This window comes from Sardina pilchardus, chromosome 15 (genome assembly GCF_963854185.1).
Source record: "Sardina pilchardus chromosome 15, fSarPil1.1, whole genome shotgun sequence".
Lineage (NCBI taxonomy): Eukaryota > Metazoa > Chordata > Actinopteri > Clupeiformes > Clupeidae > Sardina > Sardina pilchardus.
This window is the reverse complement of record NC_085008.1, coordinates 27,641,236-27,652,825: the sequence shown is the minus strand read 5'-3', so window position 1 is coordinate 27,652,825 and position 11,590 is coordinate 27,641,236. Positions and strand designations below refer to the sequence as shown.

General features: G+C 46.5%; 1 protein-coding gene across 5 annotated transcripts in view; it reads left to right on the top strand.

The window, feature by feature from the left end:
* Positions 1 to 11,590, top strand: part of lpp (LIM domain containing preferred translocation partner in lipoma) — a 210,482-nt gene that overhangs the window by 120,983 nt on the left and 77,909 nt on the right. For all 5 annotated transcript variants that reach the window (XM_062555769.1, XM_062555765.1, XM_062555767.1 and 2 more), the window contains one exon: positions 8,978 to 9,589. In XM_062555769.1, coding sequence (XP_062411753.1) covers positions 8,978 to 9,589 — 612 coding nt within the window. The remainder of the gene's footprint in view (positions 1 to 8,977; positions 9,590 to 11,590) is intronic.

The window sequence follows — 11,590 nt, the reverse complement described above, 5'->3', positions numbered from 1 at the left end:
CCTCCTCCCATTCCTTTTTCACCTCCTCCGCACTCCTCCTCCCCACTCCTCCTTCACCTCCCCACTCCTCCTCCCCACTCCTCCTTCACCTCCCCACTCCTCCTTCACCTCCCCCACAGAGAGCCTTTTAAACAATTCACCTCCACCTCCAGCACCTCCTGGCAGACTGTGGCAGAGGGCATCTCCAATAGCATCCATACAGTAGCTCATTGAGACACAGGTGCAGTAAGGCCAGAGAGAGCGATTGAGATGCTGAGACGGCTGACCAGGGCAGGGTCATTGAGTGCGTCTGCAGGCGAGTGGATGTGAAGAGGTGGGACGGACTCCTCTTGGGAGAGCGTTAGTGAAAGCAGAACGCTATCCTCCTCCTCCTCGCCACACCTGAACTCCTCGTAAAGCATTTAACCGGCAGGTCAGGGCGGATCAATGCAGCTGATCGATAGCCAACAGGTTACGAGCCCACAGATGCTGTTATTGATGGCATGCAGCATTTTGTTAAATATTGTAGTGTTATCAATTACCTTGTAAAAATATGATGCCAGAAGAAGAGGTCGGGGCAGTGCTTTGTTAAATATTATGGCGTTATCAATTAGTTTGTGAAAATATAATGTCAAGAGACGAGGTCAGTATTTTGCGTTTGATGTTTCTGAAATTGATTAAGCATTTTAGAAAGTGAGTATAGTTCAAGTGTTCAAAAAAATCTTTACCCGTATTAGGTTTGCTAGAGAATTGGACAGTATCAAAGGCTGAAGCCCTAAACCACCCGAACACTGTTGAGCTGTCAACCATAAAGGTCAATCAGGATCGGTTGCTTCATTTTATAGTGGTTGCATTTGTGTGTGTGTGTGTGCGTGTGTGTGCGTGTGCGTGTGCGTGTGCGTGTGCGTGTGCGTGTGCGTGTGCGCGTGCGCGTGCGCGTGCGTGTGTGCGTATTTGAATCTGTAGGAGCAGCTTGTTAATCACCGTAGGCTGCAGTGTTTAACTCTTTATCTGTGTTTGTTTTGCTAGCACTGCTCTTCCCGCTCTCCATCAGTGAGTCTGCAGCGAGAGAGAGAGAGAGAGAGAGAGAGAGAGATGGAGTGATACAAACAGAGAAAAAAAAGATGTGAAGAGGAGAATCAAAGAGAGACATAGAAAGAGAGAGAGAGAGAGAGAGAGAGAGAGAGAGGAGGAGGAGGAGGGTGGAGAGACAAAGAAGGAGAGTGTAAGTGAGAGAGAAGTGTGTATGAAGAGATGGAGAAAGGAAGAGGGAGGGTGAAAAAGCGACAGAGGGAGGGAGGGATGGAGAGAGAGAGAGAGCGAGAGAGAGAGAGAGAGAGATGGATGTTGGCGCAGCACGCTTGCAGAGCGCCAGGGGCGTGCAGTGACCTTAAGGTCAATCTGGCAGCAGGTTCTGAGTTTTGACAGGGGCAGCCAACTGTGGAGAGCGGAGTGTGCCCAGAGGCGCTCCATGTGTCCCGTCAACGCTTGTTAGTCTAATAAACTGCATAGTATCACCCCTGTGTCTTTTATTAACAGGGCGAACCAATGACAAATTTGGTTTGAGCCGGGATGCTGTGACTGCTATCGGAACCTGCCTGTCTGCATCACAGAGTTTGTCCTCCCAGCAACAATGCTAAAAAGCTTACAGTCAAAGCGCTGTCACCACAAATTACACACCCCCAACCCCACCCCGGTTTGGGCCCGGTCGGAGAACACGGATTGGCTGAGGCCGTGTCTGATGACATTGACATTAAATAGGGACATTTTTAAACATGATGTGACCTCGTTTGTGGAGGGGGTGTGTGGGGTGGGGTGGGGCGAGTGGGGCTTTGAAGAGGGGCAGTAGAATTCGGTTTACACGCAAACTTACACGGAGTGTGGAATGAGTCAGGATATTTAGGGAGGGGGTGGGGTGCAAATGATGTTGAGGATGTAGATTTGTGAGGGTAGTTTCAGGATGCCTCATCTACCAGTTGACGGACAGTTTTACGTTTGAGTTCTTAAGCATGGACAGAAATTAGAGCTCAAGATTGTTCTCTGACTCAAGATTCATGCTCATGTCGTGCATCAATCACGAGACATTTCAGGGCTGTTTTCCCCTCTAGCTTGTGCTAAGTCAAGTGATTCAGTGTTAACCAAACTACCAAAACCGCAACCGAAATCGTGATACACATATCTACAATTTAGTGTCTCAGAATGCAGAATGATTATGCACACACACTCCTCCCAAACCTAGCAGCTGCCCACCTCCCAGATACAGCCCCTTCAGCTTTCAGTGCCACCAAACTCCTCTTTTTGTCCCTTCCACAAATAACATAGATAGATAGATAGATAGATAGATAGATACTTTATTGATCCCCAAGGGGGAAATTCAAGAATTCAAGAAACATTGTAGCACATGTAAATCATACAATTATTTTTCTAGTCCGTGGTTTTTCCTGACATACCTATAGAACTACATTACTATGCTGTAAACATTGCCGCTTCCTTTAAGAAACTGCCACCTTGCTTTCATGTGCCGCAGCTATGTTTAGGCCTATGCGCCGCTGACTACCAAAACATGAAGCTAGCCAGATTTGTGCGTGTTCATTGAATACACTTTGTCGCAGATGCTTATACTTACACTCAGTGTCAACAGCTCTGCACTTCACCATGCAAGTTGTTCTTATAGGAGTCACATCACTGTACATACAGTATGAATGTTATTTGGTGACTTGGTTTGATTGGCGTTATACCATGGAGTGCAAAAAAAAGTTTTAACCGAACCATGGCTCAAATATAAGTCAAACTGTGGATTTGGTGTTTCGTAGTGCATTGCATCAGATCCTATTATTGTAAATTACCAATCTGAACTCTAGTAAATCCTCTAACAACATAGACTTATGAGAGATGTGTATTTAAAGTACCATATAGTCAGTGTTATCGTCAGGATGATCAAATATTAAGTGTGTAGTACTTAAAGATGCTTGATTTAAAGTGCAGCCGAAATGTCTCTGTTAAGAGCAAGGTTAAGTTCATGCCAGACGACAATCTTACCTGACACGCTAATATCTTTCTGCCGTGCTTGCAAGCTGTCAGGCAGGACGATGATACCTTCCTGTCTCTGGCTACCTCTCTTTGTTATCTGTGAAACTGTCTGAAATCAGAGATAAAAAAAACACATGAAAGTGTTCTTTATAGAACGTCACCGCGGTGGGGAAACAAACCCTTGGCTGTGTCGTTTTTATGAAAGTCCTTCTGGGAAGAATGCCTTTGATGGACAATGTCATGATTATAGCCATATGTCTTTCAGTCACAATTATAGCCTCTCTGTAATACCTAGACTAGTCTTATCTGATTCAAAGGTCTTTTTTATTATTCTGAGAATGGAAACTGTGACAGATTCAGATCTCCTCTCGGTTGCGATTCTCAGTTCAAGCACTTCAAAGTGTCCTTAATGCCAACCCTCCATTTTCTTTCAGTTTCACTGTTTGTGATGCCACTTAGATAAAACCTTTTCACTCAAGCTGTCAATTGCACCAAATTGGTATTTATCTTTGAGGAAAGAAAATTTGGTTAAAAAAAAAAAAAAGGATTTATTTTTTGAAGAGTTAAGATGATACAGTATAGCACTGCACCAGGGTCGTAAACTCCAGAAAGGCTATAACGAATGATACATTTATAAACGTCTCTTTAACCCATTTATCTGACAAGCATTCCAACTTAATCTGTTGCTGTTCGCTCTCGTTCCCATACAGTGGGAATGAGGGAGGAGAGAGAAGCAGATCCTCACAAGATACCCAGCGCCCTGATTTTAATGTCCTTTATCTGCAAATTGGAGATGGTTGAAAACAGCTGGAGGTCCCGTCGCGGTTTCAGGGGGAGACATCTTTAATCATGTTTAATGTGCGTTATCGTGAACTATTTTTAAAAGTGAGAACGCCTGATACCCACTAGTGTGTCAAGGCGGCGGAGAGTGGGTGGGAATGCGGCGGAGGATTTGTTTCTTTTTTTTTTTTTTGGTTACTGTGAATTTGGAAAGAGATAGTCACATTAGTTTGGAGCCTGATTGCAATTTATTGTGCAAGCAAGGAAGTGGCTCTGACAGACAGACTCACTTACACTCACACACGCACACACACACACACACACACACACACACACACACACACACACACACACACACACACACACACACACCATGGTGACGGGCCAAGATTAAAAGAAAAAAGCAAAAAACATAGTCAATTAAAGGGCGGAGAGAGAGCGAGATGGACGCATGGGTGAACGGCACATAAATAGAGACGGATGCACAAATGAAAGATAGCGCGGAAGAAAGAGCCACTGGAAAGAGAATGTCTGAGAAAGACTGCAAGAAGACGAGTGTGTTCCATTGACTTGCTGATCCCCCCCCACCCCCCCAGCTGACTTAGGGCCGGGCTCACGTAATGTAGCGTAGCGAAGGCTGTCAAACACACACACAGACAGAGGCCCCTTTTTTCTGGTCGGATGCTGGGCTCTCTGTTAGCTCCAACAGTCTAACACGGCTGTGCCCTGACCAAACCACCACGCTGGTCTCTGTTGCAGCACACCCTGGTCAAAGATGGCAACATGGCACGTGTGTTAAAGACCGTAAAATATCAAAAAAAAGAAAAAAAAAGTTGTGTCTGTGTGTGTGTGCTGCTGCTGTTGCGCACTGGATTTTTTTTTTACATTTGCAGACGGGCAGGAAAAGTTGTGAAAAAAAAAAATATTTTAAAGAGAGAGAAGGAGAGAGAGAATATTGACGTGTTCCTCCCCGTTGTGGTATGAAATGCAAAGTTAACAGATTTAAGCGAGCCCCCCGAGCTCTGCACGGTCTCTCCTAATCTAGTCTAATGTGTCAGAAAGCCTTTCTTAGGGAAGCGCGCTGGAATTTCACACTCAAGTTGTTTGGAAAAGTCAAGGCCAAATCAAGTTTTTGTAGAACTTTTTTGTTTTGTTTTTTAGAATGGAAACGTGTGTGTGTGTGTGTGTGTGTGTTATGTGTGTGTGTGTGTGTGTGTGTGTGTGTGTGTGCGCTCTAGGTGCATGCATTTCTGTGTCTCCTTCACACTGCAGAAGGCCAATGTTTCCAGTCAGGTCCCCAAAGCGGAGCATATCCGTCTCAGGGGCATGTGCCACAAACTGCCATCTGCCTCCCTCCCTCACTGCACTGCGCCACAAGGGGCTGTCGCTAAGGTTACCAACACGAGACGGGCTAATGTGCAGTAAAGAGGTGTGAATTCTCAGGCATGGCGTGGGCTACCTGTGTGTGTGTGTGTGTGTGTGTGTGTGTGTGGTTGTGTATGTTTGTGTTTATGTTTGTGTTTGTTTCATCTCCCAAGGGCTGCCTTGTTAGCGACTTCTATTCCCCCATGAGCGAGTTCACACACACACACACACACACACACACACACACACACACACACACACACACAGCCACTCACTGGAAAATTCTGGCCGCTCTCTGTGGCGCTGCCCTGGCGTGAGGTCAGTCAGCCTTCTCTTGGCTTTACATGGACGTGCCTCAAAAGGGCACTGTGCTGAGATGTCTTTGTTTATCATTTGATATGGAAGACTTCCTGTTTTTGCTTTTTCTTTTCTTTTTTTGTATTTAGCTTTTGGTCCTCCTGGAAAAAGCGTGCTGTGCATATGTGTGTATATGTGTGTGTCTGTATATATCTGTGTGTGTGTGTGTGTGTGTGTGTTTTACCCTCTCGGTTATATAAATAATTTTACTTCACAGCAGTCGCATCCCTCCACTGTTAGCCTCAGGGGAGTTAAACGCATCTAACAAATGATGTGATGAAAAGTAACATGTTTGAGAGAATGTCTGTAGGCTATGGGCAGATCAGGACTTTTTTCCCTCTATCTCTCTTTTCCTCTCTCTCTCTCTCTCTCTCTCTCTCTTTTCTCTATCTCTCGTTTTCCCTCTTTCTTTCTTTCTTTCTCACTCACTCTCATTTTTCCCCCTCAGAGCAAAAAAGCAGTGATTTGTGTTTTCAGTCCGTAGGCTGCTTGAAAACACGCAAACCTTCTGCTTTCAAGGGCCATCGAAAAACGACCAGAAAACATCTGATCTCAACATTGACACACACACACACACACACACACACACACGAGCGCACGCATACATAGGCTTTCCCAATGTTTTCCAGTATGCCTCCATGTATTTCTCAGCCCAAGGCAAGCACTCTTCAGAAAAAGAAAAAGAAAAAAAAAGCATACAAAAGAGAGCATAGAGCAAGCAAGAGCCCCAGCATAGCCTCTTATGGACAACATGAATGATTAAGTAGCCCGTGTTCCAGATCTTTCACACTTGGACACATCACAGGCATTCTCAGGTGGAACTCCCCCGAGAGGGCCGTACCTAGAGCGCTCCGCATCTCCGCATCTCCCATCTCGTCTGCTGGGTGTGGCGGCGCTCGGGATGGCGTCTTTCCAAGAGCATTTGCCTCCAGCGACCCCGACCCACTGTCAGGCCAATCATGGCGTCACACTCGGAGTGCACACACACACACACACACACACACACACACACACACACACGCACACAAAGTGACGCAACATGTGCTGACTTCATATGGGCTCTATATGTGCTGCCCCGGGGGAGTGAGCGTTTACTGTGAATAAACTACATCTATAATCTAATGTGCCGAACGTCATGCTTTGTGTGGGCTGGAGCGCAGTGCAGGGCAGGTCGGGTGAAACTGACGTGGTCATCTGGTCCCTCGTTACACACACACACACACACACACACACACACACACACACACACACACACACACACACACACAAATGAACAGCATATCGGTCTCAGATGGGTAGAGAGCTTAGCTTAAGGCTCCTATAGTTGCTGGTATGGTTCTCTTGGAGCGCTGGCTTTTCCCAGCAACAGCGCAAGAGAGAAGTTTCAGCTTTTCCGTCTGGTTTGCCCCAAACTCCCTGACGAGACACTCGGAAATAGATAGCTAGGCCGCTGCTGCTGTTGCTGCTGTTGCTGCTGCCGCCGCCGCCACTGCCTTGGCTTGTGTGGAGTTGTGGTTCAAGACTATCTATCTGTGCCCAGCATATCTGCGTGTGACATGATTTGGCTAGCAGGGGGAAAAGAGGAAGTTTTCCAGCATATGACACTTTTTCTGATCTTATCCTGCTGGGGGTTTCATCACCTATTAGCGCTCGATTTTCCCCTTCCTAATCTCGCCACTGTAAAATTCGCCATGACAACGTAATTATTTTGAGGGCCCTATTTGCATTTCCAGAACTCTGCTAAGTAAATGTTAGGTTTTAAGGCCTTTATAGATAAATTAATAATCTTGAGTATTTTAAAAACCATGAAACATTTAAATTGAGTAATTTCTCTTCCCGAAGGGCAAGAGCTTCATTTTTTCCCCAGCTCGTAAGTAGACAGACATAAACATCAGTATTAATCACTTAGACCGAAATTACAGTTCAAGCATGAAATATTTCAGGGGTGTGTTTTCATTGTTTTATTCCTATAAGAGATTTGATTGAGTCTATGAAGCCCAAGGACAGTTCAGTGGAATTAATGTATGTAGAAAGCAGTTTGTTTCAAGCAGTTCTTCTACAAGTTCCATCTGATGAGCAACTTGCCAGTTGCACACATAAAAATAATCCTGTGACTAGAACACATCGCTCTTGCCTTGATGTATCGACAGTAATTGATTCCATTTTTTTTTTATCTTTTATTGATGGCTTAAGGCGCTAACCTAAAAAGAATAACCTAGGTTAATAACAGTCACTTTTGTAGGTCACCACTGACTTTATCTTGTTGTTAAGGCAATGATGTTAAGAATGTAATATCCACTATTTTGTGAGCCTTGAGTCATAGTCATGTCATCGTCTGTTGGCCTAGAGAGAAAGAGTGAGAGAACTGCACAGAACTCGTACCCAGATCGCCGGCAACCTTGATGGCAGGGCTAATTGTTATTACCATGACAACTGTAGCCAGGCACGTTTGTTTGTGCAGAATGTAAGAGGCAGGACTTGTGATTAGCGCACACGAGGCCGGCGGAACCGAGACACGCTGGCGGAACCGTGCAGCCGCTCCGCTCCGCGCCGAGCGGAGAGCCACGGAGTTCACGTCTGACCAGCAGCTCTCCGAGCGAGCCGAGCCGCCCGCCACACAAATCTCCCTGATTTAGCGGCCTCTCCCACGCGGACAGCTAGCGTCAGCACAAGTGTCTCTGCCGTTGCCAGGACCGCCGTCACGGCTCTCTCCACCAAAACAATTTATTCCCTCCTCCACGCTTTATTAGCCCTGCTTTATGGCTGGACATGGTCAGGCAGAGCAGCGGACTCCGCACCGGCCAGCTAACCCCTGCAAATCGATATTGAAGAGGGAGGCAGGATAATTACTTGCGTCGTAAGCCACTGCCTGAATAAATCCTACCAGAGCACGGGTCCCCCCCCACCACCACCACCACAACCACCATCACCACCACCACCACCAGCACCCTCTCGTTTCTTGTCGAAGAAGTCCTAGTGTCGGGTCCACGGCGTTCATAAAGCAATATCAGAGACAAGCCAATTAAATAGGCATCAGATCCGTGGGGTGGCTACTTTATGATGCCCATTACATTTATAGTCCTCAAAATGGAAGGCGATACCTAGAAACCGGGGAATTTCAGCGCAACACATGTCTTTAAATCCTCCGATCATGAAAGTGAATCTTTTAGATTGAGAGAGTTATCCTTTCATCAGGACCGTAAACTTGTGTCTCGGGCATCATGGCACCCCATCACCGTCAAAGGATTTAGTGCAAACAGTATTTTCATCAGCGTAGTCTCATCCTTGGACAGCTCCTACCCAGAATGCTTTTGGGCCATCTGAGGATGCCACACCACAATAAAAATAGCTTATAAGCAGCGGGTGGTTTCTAGTGAACAGTCCCTTTGTGGACCGACTAGTTAATGGTCTGCACTTGAGGCATCCATTCCGTGTGTAATCGTCTTGCTCGTCCTATTTTTTCCAGAACTCCAGCCCGGCCGTGACCAGCCCCAGCTCAGCCGCCCCGGTCACCGGCTACAAGCGCATGGTCATCCCCACGCAGCCGCCCCTGACCGCCACCAAGAAGTCCACCCCCAAGGCCCAGGGCTCTCCAGCGCCCCCTGGTGCCCCGCCGGCCTCCGCCAGCCCCGTGGCCAAGCCCCAGTTCCAGATGGCGGCCGCCACCCCGCAGCCGGTCCCGGCCTCCTACACCACCGCCTCCACCCCGAGCCAGCCCACCTTCAATGTCCAGGTGCGGGCAGCCCAGCCCGGGCCCCAGCACCCCCCGGTGCAGCAGCAGTACGGGCAGCCCATGGTGCTGCAGCAGTCCATGCGAGGCTCGGCCCCGGTGCAGTACATGCCGGCGCAGCCCCGGGGGCCCGACTTCGCCTACGGGCCTCCGCAGCCCGGCTTCACGCCCGCCATGCCGCCGCAGCCCAGCTACGCCGACTACACCTACGGAGGCGGCCAGAACACCTGGAGGGGAGAGCCGCAGGGGCAGGCCGGCTACCAGCCCCCCACCCCCAAGAAGACCTACATCACGGAGCCGCCGGTGGGCCTGACTCCCTACACCACAGGGCCTCCCGTGCCCCAGAAGGTAAGAGGGGAGTGGGAATTACTGTAGGGGGAGCACACACTCCTGGAGACACACACACACACACACACACACACACACACATACTGTACACACACTGTACCTAGTCTAGCCAGTCTAGTCTGTTGCGGGTTGCTATTTGAAAGACGGGTTTAGAGAAATTTCAGTTACTTCCTAGTTTTATTTCTTGCTGCTTTGACTGAGAAACCGACCATAATGCAGGTGCATCATAATACACACATCTGTCTCAACCCAGGCATTTATGAAAAATGCATGGGAATGCTTTGAAAGTGTGTGTGTGTGCACGTGTGCACGTGTGCGTGCGTGTGTTCGTCTGTTTTGTGTGTCTTTTCCTTTATGCGTATGTATGTATGTATCTGTTCTTGTGTGTTTCTGGTCGGCACTGTGTGTGCATGTACGTGTCTTCATGCGCAGATGTGTGTGTGTGTGTGTGTGTGTGTGTGTGTGTGTGTGTGTGTGTGTGTGTGTGAATAAGAAAGCAAGTTTGTATGCGGAGTGTGTTCGTGTGTTTGTTTACATTTTAATTGCCTCAGATGGCAATGCAACAGGGAGCCCCTCATCGTCCTTCGTTGAAATGTTCTGAATAAACAGTTATTTTAACCTTTATGAATTTTTTAACAGGCCTTTTCTACAGGGGTTTACACCATCTGATTTCATTTGTCTAACAAAAGACAGTATGTTTATCTTCTCCGTGCTCCACTTTGCCTCCTCCTGTCTACTGTATTTACTGTGTCTACCCAGAAAAGTCAGATTCGGCTTGTACGTACTGTATGCCAAGTAGTACAGTAAGTGTTAGCAGTTCATTTAGTTTTAGCATCGAGTTTCATTTAAAACTGAAAATGTCATGTTTACTTGTTGTTTACTTGTTGTTGATTTTATTCACTCTGCCAAATTATGTACTTAGATTGAGAGGGGGCAATAGATTGTTGCCATGCTTTTTATAAGGCTGTGTGTTTGTGGAAAGAGCTGCAGCAGCCGTGTATTGCGTGTTTTGTGTACATACTTATGGACGCGCTCGACATGTCAGGCTGAAGGCAGGAACTGCGGTGCATGGAAATGATGTAAATCAATAGAGTGGAGCCGATGTGAAGAATGGCCTTAGGTATGGCCAGTGATTGACATTGGAAGTGTTGTGAGGAGGATGAGAGAAGTGCTCAGAAGGGGAAGATAAACAAGGTGTTGACATTGACTCGAAGAGAAAATTGGTGGAGGGATTTTTTTTTTTTTTTGCCATCATATCAATGTCTTTGCCTTCAGCAGATCTTCTAGGTCACTACATCTGACGTTGAGAATTCCACAAAAACGAAGGCTCGAAACCTCAAGGCTTTTGAAAAAGCAGTTATCCTCTGTAATTTTTCCTAGAATATTTGGTCTTTATAATAAGCCCCAGGAGATAAAGTATCGAGTTACATTACACCGCAGTACAATAGTCTTACTTACAGATTTCTATATGCCAGTGATGTAATGTTCCTTGACAGTTTTCCTTTTCTTTCGACCGCTATGGCTTTATGCTCTCTCCTACAGTAGTTTGCCTCATTTCATTCATGTTATCACTTTTGAAATATACAATATTTTGAAATATCACATCAAGGCTACTGCTAAGAACTGCAATGTGTACAGATCATCAGCATATACTGTGTCCGTAACATTAGTATTCAGCCTTTCGGTATGCATAGTTATGAGATTCGGAGGTAATTAAAGCAGCATGTATGGCTCAAATGGCTTTATTGAAAAGAGAACAGATATTAAAGGGAGTATGTATTTTTAGCCAGTGTGAGATTGGGAGGTTATTTATGCTTTTTTTAAACTAATTTATTTATTTTTGAGACCTTAGGGAGGCATTGGAGGACGTCATCACCATAGATCATCCTACTGAGACAGCCATTGTAGTCTCAACACATTCTTTTGGGCTGCAATCTCTGGAAAGTAGCAGGCCCTTGAGTATGCCTTAATTCAAGGATTTTATGCTAACAAAAAATACAA